The 17,910-nt window shown below is 42.9% G+C and overlaps 1 protein-coding gene across 1 annotated transcript in view; it reads right to left on the minus strand.

Moving 5' to 3' along the window:
• The window catches only part of PWWP2B (PWWP domain containing 2B), a 38,646-nt gene that overhangs the window by 15,204 nt on the left and 5,532 nt on the right, over positions 1-17,910 (minus strand). Inside the window, exon 2 of the mRNA XM_018553709.1 lies at positions 14,227-15,892. Within this exon, the coding sequence (XP_018409211.1) occupies positions 14,239-15,892 (1,654 nt within the window). The 3' untranslated portion in view covers positions 14,227-14,238. The remainder of the gene's footprint in view (positions 1-14,226; positions 15,893-17,910) is intronic.

The following is a 17,910-nucleotide window of genomic DNA, read 5'->3' on the forward strand; positions in this document are numbered from 1 at the left end:
CCCAACACACAATTACATTTTTTTTTTCCTTCAACAAAATGGCAGAAACAGCCAATTGGAAACTCACAGTAATCCAAGAAAAGACCAGTCACAGAAACCAATCACATGTTAATGTTAATCTCAGGTAAAAAATTGTTTGGGGGCAATTATGTTTATAGCTTCTTAAAATTGTTTTATATCTTTTTATTCCCATTTAAAATATTTTACAACTATTAGATTTAATTTAGGACAGGGGCGGGCAAACTCCAGCATTTGTGGAACTGCAAATCCCATGTGGCATTGCAAGAGTATGACAGCTACAGGCAAGACGGCATTTGCACTTCACCACAGCTGGAGGGCCAGAGTTTGCCCACCCCTTATCTAGGGTGTACCGATGACATTGGCTATGGATGGAGTACTATGGATTTGCCTTAAGGTGCCCATACACCGGTCGATTATCATACGATAATCGGCCAGTGTATGGGCCCGCGGGGGGACCGCTTCTACTGTAAGGTCGCACGACTTTCGTCTTCCGAGCACGCTGGAAAACCTGCCGAAAATCGTACGATTTTCTGCAGGTTGGTGGCGTGCTGGGAAGACGAATGCTGCAAGCGCACACTGCCCGCTCAGCATTGCAATCATCGGAAGCCCTCCCATCAGCATAAACCTGCATTTTTGCATTGCACATAAAACACACACATCAGAAAAGAAAAAAAAAATTAAAGTATTTTAAATAAGAGTTTGCAGGCGTTCCACAATGTACACAGACTGCAGACAAAGCACACTGCAGGGAATGGAGCTCTTTGCGAGCCAAGTCAAAAGGTAAACAAAACAAACAGTATTCTTCCCACATAAATGTTGGATATTTCAGTTCACAATTACATACGATATATAGATATATATTGGGTAAACATGACCACTATAGCAACAGGTGCTATTATTGTCCCCTCTCTACTGGGGCTTGCTTACAGTTTCACATGTAATATGCCTCTTGTCTATGCCAGATTTAGCTGCGTATGTGACCTATTCATTTGGCCTCCCTTGTTGCCATAGGCATGTCAAAAACTTTGTGGCTGATATTGATTCCAATTAATTCCTTACCATGATGAAATGGAAGAGGGTGACAGGTGAACCATGTCGAGCTTGCAATTATTTCAGAGCACTTCAAGGCAAAAACTTGCAACCAAGCTACAAATACAAGGACAACTTGAGACATTTACCTACACTGCTTGGCCAAAAAAAAAAACAAAAAAAAACCCAACAACAACACACATCTGTATTTAGCTATGCAAAAGGATAATTACTGCAGGTTCAGCAGGATTGTGTGGCCTAAAGAATGAGGTCAGCTGCCTACCTGAATATACTGAACGACAGGAATTTTCCCCATCAATGTTTTTTTTTCTTCCCTGATGGTACAGCATAATACAAGATGACAATGTCAGGATTCATGGGGCTCAAATTGTGAAAGAGTGGTTCAGGGAGCAGGAGAAATTTTCACACATGGATCGGCCACCACAGAGTCCAGAGCTCAACCATTTCCCGCTATATAAACGGCCAGACGGATTGCCTTGTAGATGCAGGTGGGCGTTTTAAAACATCCTTCCCCGCCCTGAGTGAGAAAACTAAATACAAGCATTCCAGCGGCTGTAGTGCTGCCCGATCGCTTGTATTATGTGTGGATGTGCGGCTCAGTCGATCCCAAGCGCCACTGTGCCCGGTGCAGGCCCGGCATGGCGGCTCTGTGACCGGACATCAGTACACAATCTGCCTCCGATCTCCTCCTCAGATTGTAGGAAGTGATGTTTATTACTTTACTTCTGCATTCAGCTGTCATTCCAGCTACAGAAGCCGGGGAGAAGCTGGTGAAGCAGATCTCTGCTTCATCAGTATCTTCGGGGGTCCCTAGGTGACGTTAGGGGTCTTGGAGACCCCTGATGTCCCCATAAAGAGGACTTGTCACTGTAAATTTGCTATTACATATGGCGCTTGTTATTCCCCCTATGTGATAGCAATACAGTTCAGTGTTAAAAAATATATATATATGCCCCCCCCCCCCCCCCCCCCCAGGAAACATGCGTTGGATGTGCCTATGAAAAGCACTCCTTACTTCTGAGACCTGGTCCCCAAATCAGAAGCACTTGTCAATGTGGTTATCTGACCAATAAGCACTTGCCATTTGCAAGCATTATGCTCATTACATACTCGGGGCTGTGCAGTCCGGTGTACAAACCATACATCAGTTGGTGTGGGCAAATCACAGAGGTATGTGCAGTGAGGGCCAAATCAAGCTTCCTGTATCCCCTTTCCACCTCCTTTATGTTTGCACCAAGAGGAAACCTACATGGTGGGAATCAAATCTAGGACACCAGCGATGAAAGGTAAAAGTGCTCAGCACTATGCCGCCCTAGATCACAGTTGTGTTCTAGGCATGTTTTTAATTTGAAGCCAATTACTAGGTCTATATGAGTGGCCGCAGCAAACATCAGCTCTACGAACACATATGACTCCCAACACCATAAGTGGTTGCAATAATCTCTCCAGGATAAGGCTAAGCAAGGCAATGCATCCCTTAGAAGGGACAACAGGCGTTTTCAACTCTCGGAAGTGCTCGTCGTCACAAACAAATTTTCCAAATGAAATGAAAAATCTATACCAGCACCATGATGTCCCTTTTCTAGATGGAGGCGATTATGCATGTCATACTTTTTTTTCCCCAGAGTTACAAGCTAAATCTGCTATTGCTGTTGCTCTTGGTAAGACATCTGTCAGTGTACGGCCACCCTTAGAGTCAACTTCATGTCTTCCGAAGAGATAAAAACTGAAATACTTTGTGATAAAGGTAAATGACACTTTGATGAGCCTTCGTCTCAGCAGGGCTGCCAGTTGAGCTCTCTCATCACCGACACATTTTAATTAAATACATTCTGTGGCTAATTAATGCCAAGAGATAATTACTAGCTGTAATTAAAGGAATGGGATCCCAACCCCCCCATCTTCTGTGCTCCTTACACAAAGGCCCGGATGTGGGTTCTTTAAAAATTCAGGAGAAAATAAAATTCTGCTAAAGAGGACATTTTACCCCGAGATCCATTCCCTTCTGTAGAGATTACAGCCCCTTACGGGCTGTTAAAATGATTTTAAATCTGAGCCAATTTGGAGGTTTGGCAAGGAGCCCAGGATCATTGCAGTACTTCTAAATATGATAATAGAACCAGAGCTTGCTATCGATTGCATTATATCTTAAAACAGTCAAATGTAAATTAGTAGGCCTCTCGTGGCAGCCAGGAGCCCCTTACAAAGCTTTAGTGTGGCTGCTGTACTTTTAAGGGTGCGCAACATCTGTCATTGAAGACACCGGACTGCACCACAACCGTGTGCCAACTGTATGGCACTCAGTGGCAGCATGCTATTTTAATGTGAAACCCTCCCTGGGATTGGGGAATAAAAAAAATAAAAAAAAAAAGGGATTCAGGTATTCAGGAGACAGCAGTATTGCCCATAAACCAATGCTCAACCACCCCTGAAAAAACAACCCTCTGCAGATTGGTTTTGCTGACAGCAGTTTTAACGTATTTGCCGGCGTATAAGACAACCCCCTACTTTTTCTGTTAAAACATAGGTTTTGGCCTATACTCGTCGTATAAGACGAGTATAGCCCAAAATAATGTTTAAATAGACCCACTAACCTCCATGGTGGTATTCCCGAGTGTGGCTTGGGTTTTTAATTTTCAGCCGTAACCCCGAGCCACACTCGGGATTACAGTCTCTCACCTTGTCCACGATCCCCGCTGTGTCGTCCGTCCCTTGCGAGCGTCCGCGTCGCAGGGGGGGGGGTTTGGCGTCGGAACTGGCGGCAATTTAAAAAAAAAGAGAACAAAAAATACAAAATAAAATCATCAGACCGCCAGGGAGGCTAATCTGTCAGCCGCTGGATGTGCGGTAATACTGTATGTACGGTAGCTGAGCCAATCACAGCAGGCTTTGTATTCATTAATATGATTGGCTCAGTGCGGTATACTGTATGTAGCCGAAGCTACCATACATACAGTATTACCGCACATCCATACCCGGCATATAAGACGACCGCCGATTTTCGGGGGATGTTTTTAAGTCTAAAAACTCGTCTTACACGCTGGCAAATACGGTAATCCTCCTGTACTCTATCCAAATTGAAAACGGTGTTGGATATACCTTAAAGTATAAAATACAATATATTGCAGCTTAAAAGTCCATTTGTGGTGGTTGCATTAGTTTTCCACAGGGTGGATTTGATTTAAATCGAATCGATTTAAATCATAATTTTTAAAGAGCCACTGTCATCTCTGTCCCGCAGTGGCTCCTCCTCTGACCCGCTGTTAACTCACCGACAGTCCCATTCACTTTAATGGGACGGCTGGTGATGTGGCAGTGACACAACAAGGTGAGGGACGTGACGGGCAGCAGGTGAGGATAAAGGGATAAAGGAATATTCCTGAACTTTGTTTTCTGATTTCTCTCATGGTTACGTACTGTGAAATTATGTGAATGCAGCAACACAGTGCATGTTGTTATCTCAGCTTGCAGAGTAAAAATCTATTAAAATAAAATTTGATAAAAATCAAAATAATATGATTTAAATAAAAAAAATCAGATTTAAAAAACGAAAAAATAAATAAATAAATAAAAAAAAAATCGATTTGTATCCACCCTGGTTTTCCATTTGCACCTGGTGATCCTGCCAGTAACACTTCCTGTCCAAGGGACATTGCTTGTGCGCCATACCTTAAAGAGGAGCAGGACAGGAAGCGTGTATTAGGACTACAGAACACCTCTCCCTCTCCTCATCTCCATAACAGTGTTCTATAATTCAAAGAAGAAATACAACTCCACAGGATTACAGTGCAACAGCAACACAGTGCACAGGAAGCTACAAGCTCACTGGATTTTTGGCAGGATGACCGAATATATTTTTTTGCACTTGCTGAACAGAGCTATCAAAATACTTTCAACTTTATATTTCTCAGATCAAAAAGGGAGCAAAAGAAGTTCTTTATTAGGGTTTACCTACACGTCAATCAAGTGGATAAAACATCCAGGCAAGTAGAATTTGTAAAAGTAGAAGTTATTGGTAGCCATCGCATTTCTCTCATGACAAGTAGCAAAATCTACCTAGCCCATTTTAGATCTGGACTTTGATGCTAATAAATCCACCTTGTGCATCCTATGCATTTGGCCACTGTAAAGAGCTTTGGTTATGGAATTTAGAAAGTATTCAGAGTGCATCTAAGCTGAAGAACAAAAATGTAATATATTGCAGTTTACCAGTCCTTAGATGCATTTGTTTTCAGCATTTTGTTCCCCTGGTGATTCCGCAATTAACTCACTTCCAGTCTCTGGGTTAGAACACTCACTCATACCGTACTTATGGATCAGCATCCTAGAACAGGAAGTGTGGTAGGACTACAGAACAATGTCCCCTTCTCCATAACACAGACAACCGTTTACTACAAACAGTTCTCTAGAATACAAAACGTCCTCAAGTAAAGGGTTTACATGAACTTTCATCTTCTAATTTATTCATATAGCTACAATAATGCTATTTACAGCCGTGTGAAAAAGCACATCCACCCCATTGAAATTGGTGACTTTTTCAACAGGTTTGAAGTGTCAAACAGTAAATCTTCATTCAAACAGTGTCTACAAACAAAAGCGGGAGGTAAAAATGACACATACAACTGACATGCTGTAATAATTATAATCTAAAAGAAACAAATGCAGATTTGTCACATGAAAAAAGTAAGTACACCAACTTGGGATGCACCGATACTAGTATTGGTGCCGATATTGAGTATTTGGGCGAGTACACGCTCAAATGATCCGATGCCTAGCCCGATTCCCGAACTTCCGGTATCGGGAAGCCAGGCAGCGTGATATTACATGCTGCCCGGCTTCCCGATTACCCGGGAAGCGGGTTCCATGCTCCCATGACACTTGGTGACGATGGAGCCGGCCAATCAGGAAGCTGGGCAGCATGTAATGACTTGCTGACTGGCTTCCGGATTGGCCAGAAAGCCGGCTCCATGCCCCCTCGTCACTTGGTGACGAGGGAGCATGGAGACGACTTCCCTGCTAATTGGGAAGCGGGTGGCGAGTCTTTACACGCCGCCTGGCTTCCTTAATGGGACTTCAGCTATTCGGTATCGGCGAGTACTGAAAAATAAAAAAATCGGTACTCGGACTCGATACCGAAAAACCGATATCGGTGCATTCCTAACACCAACATTTACGCAATGTTAAATCCTTACAATAGGATCAGGTGTTCCAGATTGGATGCAGGTGGAACCCGTAGTATTTATGCCTCAGATATCTAGGGTCTGGTGTTCTTTGATATTGATGCATGCAAGGTCATCTTGCCAAGACCAATAAAGCTCTCCAAGGACCTCAGAAAGAAGGTTGTGGATGCCTATGAGTCTGGCAAGGGATTCAATTGAATATCAATCTTCCAACTATAAGACAAATTGGGCAAGAGTTTACTGTCCGATGCGAAAAGAAGTCTACGAGAATCCCAAAATTTAAATGCGGGATCCGCAGGGGGACTCTTGCAACAGTTGGTGTCAAAGTGCATAAATCTACAATCCAAACATTATTGCACCTATTTGACTTGAATGGGAGGTATGCCAAGAAAAAGCCTTTGATGTCCAAAAAGAACATTAGAGCAAGACTAGTTTGCCATTAAACACAAAAGGCAAAGACCGGGCCTTCTAGAACAATGTGCCTTCGGCTGATTAATCAAAGATAGTTGTTTGGCCACGGTCACAATAGTCCTGTTATGGTGAAAACTGAAGATATAATTTCAGAAGAGGCTCATACCAATTATGAAGCTTGATGGTAGAAATGTTATGGTTTGGGGTTACTTTCTGCTTCAGACCCTGGGCGCTTACAGTCATCGAATAAACTATGAATTCTGCCTCATAACAAAGTGTACTTAATGAGAATAAAAGGCCATCTGTCCAAAAGCTTAGGTTTAACCAGAAATGGATCTTTCAAACACCACAGTGATCAGAAGCACATTAGCAAATTAACGAAGGAATGACAGAAAAAGAACAAAAGGGAAAGTTAGACTGGCCTAGTCAAATCCCTGATTTGAATCCTATTAAAATGTTGTTGGGGGTTTGAATCAGGCATTTAATGCAGGGAAACCCACAAACATCTTGCAACTAAAAGAAAGTTTGCAAAGATGAATGGTAAAAGGGGGGTAGTACCAGCTTCTGAGGCCAATGGTGTACTTTTTTTTTCCCCCACAGTGCACATCAATTGATATTGAATTATGGAAAAGACAAATATTCCTTATATTTTTATTCACATAGATCACCTTTATCTGTAAGCACGGTTTGAATTAAGATCTAATGAACTGCTATTCAAATATGTTGCACAAGTCAAAAGTTAACATGGGGTGTTCTTAAGCTGGTGTACTTAATCCTGCTGAATCTGCAAACATTCAAGCCGTGGGGGCGGCCCTGTTGGCAACATGTCTGCTGTGAGTTCAGTGGAAGGAGCCGGTTTGAAAATTCTGGGCCGAACAGCACCATCCAAACAGATGCACACGCTGTTCAGATATTCAGCAACCAATGCCGAATACAATAGCAGGCAACGGGGATTCCTCCATCCCACAGAGGGCTGAAAGTGAAATTCAAAGCTTGTATGGCCAGATTTAGTTGTTCACATAATGGTATGTACTTAAATCTTAAAATTCAGTATGCAGCAGCACTGGCGACTAAGCTTGTGGTTTGGTACATTGGTGGCCACCAGAACATTTTGACCGAGAAACACGGCTTTACTTTTGCAGTGTAGAGTTTGTTAATCGGGTCAGCAATCCGATAACTCAAATGTTTAAGCACAGGCAGCGGGAAGACTCGCGTTAGCGATTTTGTTGAGAAGCTCAGAACTAGAAAAAGGTAAATAAGTATGTCTGGCATTTTCTTTTTCTCATTCGTACAGCTCTGGCATTCTTTCTTCTCAGAGCTTTAGAGTGCATATAAACCATCATCAACATAGCTTGCTCCAAAGCTTCTTAATAGCCTGACGTCTCTATCACAGACAAGCACACACATATGGCCAGTGTGGGTAGAATCCAATTAACCTTGGATTGTTGGATGCCAAGCTCGCTTTCGGCAGAATTGTGCTTAGGATGCCTACAAATGGGTAGCCTCATGTGAGTGATCTGGTCATTGTCATCAATATTATTGCATTGTCAAAACTGCAGCAACATATTCATCACATCTCACCAGACACAAAGTGAAAGGACTGCAAAAAGTACCCTGCCCTTCCTCAACTGCACCTACGAATACTACGACATCTCCATGGGGGTGGAGTAGCATACAGTTCCAGCCCCTGTAGGTTAACCACTATATAAAATAATCAAAAGCAGGGGTAGCCAAACGTTGGCCCTCCAGTTGTGGTGGAACTACAAATCCCATGAGGCATTGCAAGAATCTCACAGCCACGACTCCAGGAGAGAGATGCATCGTGGGATTTGTAGTTCACCACAGCTGGAGGGCCAGAGTTTGGCTACCCCTGTTTTAAAGGGTATCTATGTTCAAAAAACTAAAAATATGTATTTCAAGGAGAGCGGGGTCCAGCTGCAAAAGGGTTAAAGCAGCAGTCCCAAAGCTAGAGCCCACTGGGTGCCCTAAACCAGCCCCCACACATAGGCCTCTCATTGCAATCCGGAGAGAGACGCTGATTGTAAGGTGGCATAGAATGCCAAGCAGCGTTTTAGCATCCAATCTATTGCAGGCATAGTTGGGCAGAATGATCTCTTGCCTTAGGGTGCTTGTATAGTCCCAGCCTCAATATGAGGGGCACCGTGGGACAAGTGCCAATGAATACAAATTATGAGCACTATTTTCCTCCCACTGACCACAATCATGCAACTTTTTTTTTGCTCCCATTGCACCCAGGGAATTTATTACTCCTACTGACCACTTACACTAAAGTATTTGTTACTCACACTGACCACAATGATGGGCCATTTATTGTTCCCACTGCCCCTGGGGAATTTATTACTCCTACTTAACACAATGATGGGGCATTTTTTGTTTCCACTGCTCCTGGGTATTTTTTTTTACTCTTACTGACAACTGACACTGGGGTATTTATTACTCCCTTTGACCACAACGGTGGGACATTTTTTTGCTCCCACTGTCCCTGGGGAATTTATTATTCCCACTTCTTGTTAACAAATGATACCGCAAAGCTTCTAATTCACTCCTTTGTAATATCTCGCCTTGACTACTGTAACTCCCTCTTGTTGGCCAACCACTAAGCAAGCTATCCCCCTTCAATACATCATGAACACTGCTGCCAGACTCATCCACCTTACCAACCGATCAGCATCCGCCATCCCCCTCTGCCAACCGCTCCCACTTCCCTAACGTATAAAGCTCAAAATACTAACAACCTACAAAGCCATCTACAACTCCACCCCAACCTTCATCACCCACCTCATCTCAAAATATCACCCAAACCACCCATTTCGCTCTTCTCAAGCCTTCCTGCTCTCTTTCTCTTATCACCTCCTTGCATGCTCGCCTCCAGGACTTTTCAAGAGCGTCTCCCATCCTCTGGAACTCCCTACCTAATCTGTCCGCCTATCTCCTATGTCAACCTTAAGGTGATCCTCGAAAACTCATCTCTTCAGGGAACCCTATTCCACCTCGATATAACAGTACTTTCAGATCTTCAGCCAATTCATCCCAAACAGCCATTACCTTTTGTATCACTTGCCCCTCCTACTAGATTGTAAGCTCTCACGAGCAGTGCCCTCCTACCTCCCGTACTGAAACTGTATTACTAACTTTATTGTCTCGCTCAGTTTTGTAAAGTGCTGCGCAAACTGTTGGCGCTATATAAATCTTTAATAATAATACTTACAGCCGACACTGGGGTATTTATTACTCCCACTGACCACAACGATGGGTCTTTTTTTGTTCACACTGCCCCTGGGGATTTTTCTTTACTTTTACTGGGATATTTCTTACTTCCAACACCTCTGCTCCTCCATGCTATACTTAGCTTTTGGCGAATGGTCCTTCCCTCCACCAGTACACCCATACCCCATACTGCCACAGACCGTGTACCTGACTTGCAGGAGAAGCTTCACGGTCTGCATCTGTTTCAGATGCAGACCGCAGAGCTGCCCCTGTCGGCAGGGATGTATTAGCGAGGTCTGCAGACCTCACTAATCACTCCTAGATAACTGGGATCGATTCTCCTCAAGCCTCCTCCCTGCAAAGCTGTGAACAGGTGAGGGGGCTAGCGGGGAGGGGAGTGTATTATTATTTTGTGGGGGGGGAAAGATAAGAATTATCATAAGATAATTTAAGAGGGTGTATTTAGGGGCCGGGTTAAGGTCGGGCAGGGTAGGGGATAGGTGGGGCAACTAGTGGCGAGTTACTCTTTTTGAAATTTTGAGCCCTGTACTGAATGATCAGGTTTTTCCATCAATGGATTTTTTTCTTCCCTGATGGCACATTGGGCATATTCCAAAATTACAATGCCAGGATTCATCGGGCTCAGATTGTGACAGAGTGGTTCAGGGAGCATGTGACATCATTGTCACACATGGATTAGCCACCACAGAGTCCAGACCTTAACCCCATGGAGAATCTTTGGGATGTGCTGGAGAAGACTTTACGCAGAGGTCCGACTCTCCCATCATCACTACAAGATCTCGGTGAAAAATGAATGCAACTCTGGACGAAAAATAAATGTTGTGACATTGCATAAGCTTATGGAAATGATGCCACGGGGCATGTGTGCCTAAACAAAGCTAAAGGTGGCAGGATAGTGGCGTAGTGGTTAGCGCTTTCAGTACTGGGGGACCCCGATTCAAATCCCGGTCAGGACACTCTCTGCAAGGAGTTTGCATGTCCTCCCTGTGCTTGTTTGGGTTTCCTTCGGGTACTCCGGTTTCCTCCCACACTCCAAAGACATGCTGAAAGGTTAATTGGCCCTCCTATGTATGCGAGATAGGGACATTAGATTATAAGCTCCTGGAGGGCAGGGACTGATGTGAATGTGCGCTATGTAAAAGTGCTGCAGAAATCATCAGCACTATATAAATACCTGTAATACATAAAAGGTGGTCCAAGGTCCAAATAAATATTAAGAGTGTGACTTTTTGGCCAGGCAGTGTATTTACAGTGGTCTTCTTGTTTAATTCAGTCTGGATTAACAGAGTTATCCAAGTGAAAATGCCCACAAAACTACTAACACAATGTTGGGACACATTTCCAACACAGCAAGTGCACAGATAGGCCAGACAAAATGTATATTTTTACAGTATAGATGCTACATGCAATGAAGGTAGCCAGACTAAAGATCAAAGTGATGTGAACATTAAACCATTCAATTTGGAATGAGGCATGACAAATGTGGTTTTGACGTCTAATAAATGTTATATATACTGTATACACAGCCCAGTGCAAGAGGCACTCATGGGTCTTCCACTGGACCATTTGTGTCTACTTGCCTTGAGCGCACCCCAGGGCATTTTGTTTTTTATCTCTTACTAGCCACTGATGCTGGGAACTTTTTTTACTCCTGCAGGCAACAGTCCAGCTCCTAAGGAAGTGAACAGTGAACTGAAAAAGAAAGAGGAAAAAAAAAAAAACCACAAAAAACGGAGGGAACAAGTTTGAGGACCCCTCAAAGCTTTTGGAAGCATTGCTGTACACACTGCTATTATGCCACCTAAAGCTTTTGTGTACAAGGCCTTAAAGAGTTTGCTACATATGGAGTGTGTGCAGTCATTTTAAATAGCTTAAAAGCGAGACTTGCACATCTGAAAATAAGTACAATTGGTAGTGAGCCTCTATAATAACAAAACTGATATTCAAAGAAAAAAAGAAGGGTGGGTAATCTCCCAAGGCATGATAGTAGTGATAGCAGTTAATGTTAACTAGATCTATCCAAGGGCATTGTCTTGCCATCAGCCATTTTAGTGTCACAAAGGCTCCCTGCAGTTTTGTTCATTAGACAATGCCTCCAGCCACTATGACACTAATACAAAAGGAAAACCAAAAGTCCCATTACAAAGCCATGTATACTATCTGATTTAACCCTTCTGTATGTACTGACCAATACAAATCCATTTTACATGAAAAAAAAACAAAAAAACCAATGTCGGTACAAATTTGCTTCTGTTTAACAAATTATATCCCATCATTAACCACTGAATGTTTGGCTATCAACAAGGACAGACGGATGGAGCCAGACATGCTACAAAAGCAGCAATAATGCCTTAAAGAATTCACAACCTTTTTTCACGGCGGAAATCCCTAATTTATCCTCTCAATGGACCCATATTACCACACAATGCCAAGCAGCACAAGATCCAGGAACTTTATTCAACTTTGGAACAGTAACATTTTTTTTTTAAACGGCTTGTCAAAAAGACTGGCCAAGCATAAAAAGCCCAATATTTCCAGCCATTTCCTCATAAGAACCTGAATTCCCAGTATGGAGTACAATTTACCAAAATGGAATAAAAATTGCCACACATATAAAATGAACAGTTGAAAGATCTGCCCATCTGTGCCTCAGTCACGGATTCCCAAGACTTGCCTTAAAGGGACATTAAAGGATATTTCCCGTCCCCAATGTTAGTGTAAGGACTTACCTTAACCCCTTCATGACTGAGGCCCTTTTTTCCATTTTTGCACCCATGTTATATTCCACATTTTAGGCCACTTCTGTCCCTCCAGCGCAGGTCTCCGATCCAGCGCTGACTCCTCTGTGCTAGCTGGCACTTCCTGTCCCACGGAGTCTGTGCGGGTGCACACTGCCCCATAGATTCACCTTGTGGCTATTTATTACAGGTATTTATATAATCGCTGACAATTTACGCAGCACTTTACATAGTTGCACATTCACATGAGTCTATCCTCAGTCTATCAGTCTATCTTCCGGGCGAACATCTGAACTGCGCATGCGTCCACACCTAGATCATTTGCGGCCGCCCAAGACTCTTCAGATGTTCAGACAGGAGCGCGTGGCAAAGACACTGGTAAGTTTAAACCAGTTTTTTTTATGTTTTTGCATATATCTACTGCTTGCTAGCAGTAGATATATGCAAAAAACAAACACTGAGGGTTTAATAACCCTTTAATTGCTTCCAATCCAGGACATGGTGTAGGTAAAAACACACAGGGGGGGAATTGATCAAAACTGGAGCAGTTCCCCATGGCAACCAATCAGCATCTCTGCTCAGGTAAGATTTGAAAAATGAGACAGAGAAGGTGATTGGTTGCAGTGTAAATCTGCTCCAGTTTTGATAAATGAAAAATGGGCTCTCTGCCTTCAATAGAAACAATTTCCAACAAATCTTTGTGAGATCCGAGCTTAAAAAAGTGCTTTTAATAATAATAATTTAAAAAAAAAAAAAAAAAAAAAAAAAAAAAAAAAAAGGTAGTGATGACAATCTACAAACAGATATTTCTAGATAATTGCCGGATTTTTATTTTTTGCATACCTTAGTTTTCTTTTATTCTCCAGTCTTCTGACACTGGTCATTTCAACTAATGGCAGGTTACTATATCTCTCTTTACTTCCTGGAATTCTGGCACATGTGACTAGGACATGTGACCATACACATCATCTCAGAGGAGGAAAATGCCTTTCCCTGAGATCTTATGAGATTACAGATTAGATTTCCCAGCAACACTCTGCTGATGTAAACTTCCGAAGGTGCAAAATTTGGGCACGATTACATCATTTGTACCAAAGTGGACCAGAAAAGTGCCAAAAAAAATTATAAGTAAAGTAAAAAATATGTTTTTTTTTAGCTAATGAATGCAAGATGATTTCAAATCAGCATGCAGAGCTGTACGCGGATGTGATTTTTAGTCATAAGAGGTAAAGGTCCACTTAAACTGTCATCAACTGTGCCTTTTGCTAAGGAACCAGCAGTCTGACCCTTAAAATATACCTGTTGAGAATCCAGATGTTAAAAGCTAAAACAAAAGCAGACATCGGATGACAGAGTACACTGCCATATTCATCATATGATGAACTATCCAACTAGCCATTTTCTTTCCGGCTGTTGCCTAGCAATGATATCTACGAGAAATTCAAATGACATCACAATTGGTACATGGAAAAAGTACCTTCACACAAAAACAGAAAGTAAAGTACAGTTGAACACAAAGTGTAAATTCATAATAGTGATAGCAGACATTTCCTGTGGGGTTTTTTTTTTTAACTTACCTTCCAAAGAAATTACGTTTCACATTGTATTAGCAGTTCCCTAATTTCTGGAGTCAGATGATTAGTAGCCTTGGCAGCTTCAGCTATAGCCTTACGGTACACACCTTTTTTCTTCCTATTGAACCTCAGTTTAAAAAACTCTGAAAAGGAAGAAAGTTTTGAAACCGATAAACTGGAGGTGGTTGGAGAACCAAACCATGAAACCGTTGCTTCCTGCCATGGAGGATCGTCGTTTTCCTTTTGGTTAACATTAATACTTAGTATACGAGCAGGCCACCAAGGAAATCCGTGGACCTTCCCCCATACAATGTCTCCTACTGAAATAGTCTTTCCATCTACAGTGATGCAGTTTGATACACTTTTAGAGTGAAGTCTCACCATAAGTGGTGGGACAGTTTTCTGTTCATCTTTAGAAGAGGAGACCGAAATATCGTCACCAGGCATAAGGTCACAAAAATCCATCCGATTTAATTCCAGACAAGTTGACTTTGATTCATCTAAGCTGTCATTGCTGCACAACGATGCACTAGACGAATCGGCTTTCCTTTTCCGGTAATTTACAAGTAAATTCAGGTTATGTCCCTCTTGGCTGTGTGGAAATCCTTTGAAGTCATCATCCTCCCCAGAGCTTCCCAAAGACGCATCCTGATAACTTCTTTCTGCAGCACTGTCCATGTAATAAGTGGAGGAATCAGTTTCAGACGCTTGGCTGCTCTGCAGCACATTCACCTCATGAATTAGCTCAGATTTATAGACTGAAACCCTTTGTCCATCACTAATCCTTTGTGGCTTTAGTCTGATTTTAGGTGGTGGAATATCTGCATTGGAATGCAACGGCTTAGGTAACTTTAACTTCGGAATAGAAGCCACTTGGCTGTCTGTTGTTCTGTCCGCTAAACGTTTGGGAGCTTGACACTGTTCAGTGTCCTTAGGTATCTCTTGGTCCCTACTTCCATTTTCGTGGGTTTGGTTTGGACAAAATGGCTCAACAGAGCCATGTATGCGTGATGGAATCTTAACCACTTCCCCTTTGCCTTGCGGTGTACTGTAAACGATCTTTATGACAGGACTCCTAGGTATCAAGTCTTTGGAGGGACTCCTAGGTATCAAGTCTCTAGAGGCACTATGCTCCTCCCTCCTCTCCTTTGTCGTCTTTCTCTCCTCAGGATCCGACTCCACTTTATGTCTTTCCTTATCGTCACTTTGTGATCTTTTGCTACTTCTAGTGTTGTTTTTATCCTTTGGAGATTCTTCCGCATTTAATGTGTTTTTACATTTTTCACAAAGGACTTGCCTAGGCCGCAGTCTTATTGTGCTCATTATTAGCCTCCCGGGATCTCGGTTCCTTGACATTCGCCTTTTTGTCCTTTTAATACTGCGTGGAGGCGGTTGAGGCACCCACTGATTGTACGAATGTCTTATCCACAGAGGAGGGGGAAAAGGGGCTCCTTCGAAGTATGGAGGATAAGAAGGAGCAGTACCTGGGAGTGGAAGGAGTGGAGGAACTTGATCGGTGTTACTTTTCACAGGGAGCTCAGTATCTTGAACGGGAGTTTCTGACAATGGATGGGAGAAATTGGCATCTGTAGGAATACTGGTACAGGAACCATTAGGAGAGTCTTCATTTTTTGGAACAGAAGGAGGCGGCATGCAGAACAACCCCGACCTAGTGAAGTATAAAACAGGATGTTAAAATACAAAAAGGCCTGTCTGTATCAACAGATGACAACTTTATATTTCATCCAAATACATCTGCAATCATTGGATCTGCTTTAGGTTAACTCATTATCGAGAAAGTTGAGCCCAGTGGGAAACGGTTTTTGTACCATATACGCACATGGAATCTCTTGATCTGAAGTATCCAATAGAAAAATTGTCTCCCGTCTCTGCCTAGTTAGAAAATGAAACAAACTGGTTGCTATAGACCAGGGGCGGGCAAAATCGGCACTCCAGCTGTTGGAAGACTGCAAGTCCCATGAGGCACTACAAGACTGAAAACCACAGGCATGACTCCCAGAGGCATGATGGGATTTGTAATTTCACCACAGCTGGAGTGCCAGTGTTGCCTACCCACGCTATAGACAATGTTTACTACGGGCAACTACTTGGTGTTTTGAAGCCCCAAAACACCAAGTCCAAGCTATATGCAATTCCCCAATCATGCTCCTAATTGGTGCTCAAGCACTCCGCCCTAAAATCCCATAGTACAATACACATGGCTTGCCGCTGGTCACTGATATCCATGCATTGTATTGTGGGGGAGTAATGGTTCAGAGGCTATTGGAGGATGCAGAGTCACATTTCATATGGGCAAAACATGCACATTCTGGTTCCGATTGGTCCACTGTGTCAGATTCACTTTAAATCAGGGGTGGACCAATTTATACTGAATTCAGGAGCCAGTCCGACCAATCCAGGAGCCAGCTAAAACTAGAGAAAACCTCAAAAGTTTGGCGCTGGCTGTAATTTTTAAAGGAGCATTGGCTATCTGGCTCCTGGCATTGGTCCAGCCTTCCCTTAAATACAATATGTACTTTCTCCAATAACCCAGGCAGACAATAGTGCATTTGTCAACATCAACGAGTCAGATATGATCTTTCACTGATCTTACCGGTAAACTGAACCCCGACTAGTTTCTTTGGGTTACAGTTATTCAATAAACTAAACAGGTTCCCAATCTGTTTTGCTATATATAGAATTTGGGGATGAATATGGAGCAAAGGCGATACCGCAACCAAAGAGGAAATGTATAATAATGCAGCAAAGATAAGGGCTTTTATGGTATCAGAAACACCACTGATATAGCACAAAAGTAGGTTAAGATTACATCTTTATTTTATACAAAAATATGAAAAATGATTGTGCATAATAAAACGCTAAAACAGTGATCCTTCCTTCATATTGTGGTATACAATCAAGACCTCCCTTAAAAAGATATCAACAATATTGACACCTTATCCAAAGACCATATAGAGTCCAAAAAATGCAGTATTGTCATGATGTTACCAGGGCCGGATTTCCGACAAGGCCAACCAAGGCCCGGCCTCGGGGCAGTAGGGAATAGAGGGGCAGCAGGGGTGTGGCAATCCTATCTCCTGATGCCCGGGACATGTAGTTCTGGGCATGGGCAGGTAGTTATTTTCTACATTTAGCCCTGCTTTGGGCAAGCAGAGCAAAATGTACAGAGGGGAAGCCACTGCTTGTTTTGTACAAGTGGTATCGGCGATGTCACTGAGATCACTTGTATGCAGCCTGCATGCCTGCCATTCTCCAAGGGAAGGGTGCATTGAGGAACCTGGCCTTGTGGCAGCAGAGAGAGTAAATCCAGCCCTGGATGTCATGGTATCAAAGGCTGCCATTATTCCTCAACGCATTGTGCGCCCAATATAAGGGGTTCTTCAGGAAAAGGGAGCGGATACTCTATATAGACAGATGTACGATCTGTTTTGATCGGATCAGGGGACGATATCGCAATAGCGGCTACCAATAGTTGAGTTGAAAGATCTCAGTTTGGGGGGAGGTATGACTGAGCAGGACAATCACTGCTCCCATGGGATAAGCTGTCACCGGGAATGTTTGCAACCTGCGTAGTGCACTTCCCCCTCCTTTAAAACCTAACCAGGAACACGTCTGCATCTGTCCTGTCCGAGGATGAATCAGTGCTAAAAGCAATAGCAAGATGAT

Source organism: Nanorana parkeri, unplaced genomic scaffold (assembly GCF_000935625.1).
Source record: "Nanorana parkeri isolate BGI_ZX_2015 unplaced genomic scaffold, ASM93562v1 scaffold127, whole genome shotgun sequence".
NCBI classification, from domain to species: domain Eukaryota; kingdom Metazoa; phylum Chordata; class Amphibia; order Anura; family Dicroglossidae; genus Nanorana; species Nanorana parkeri.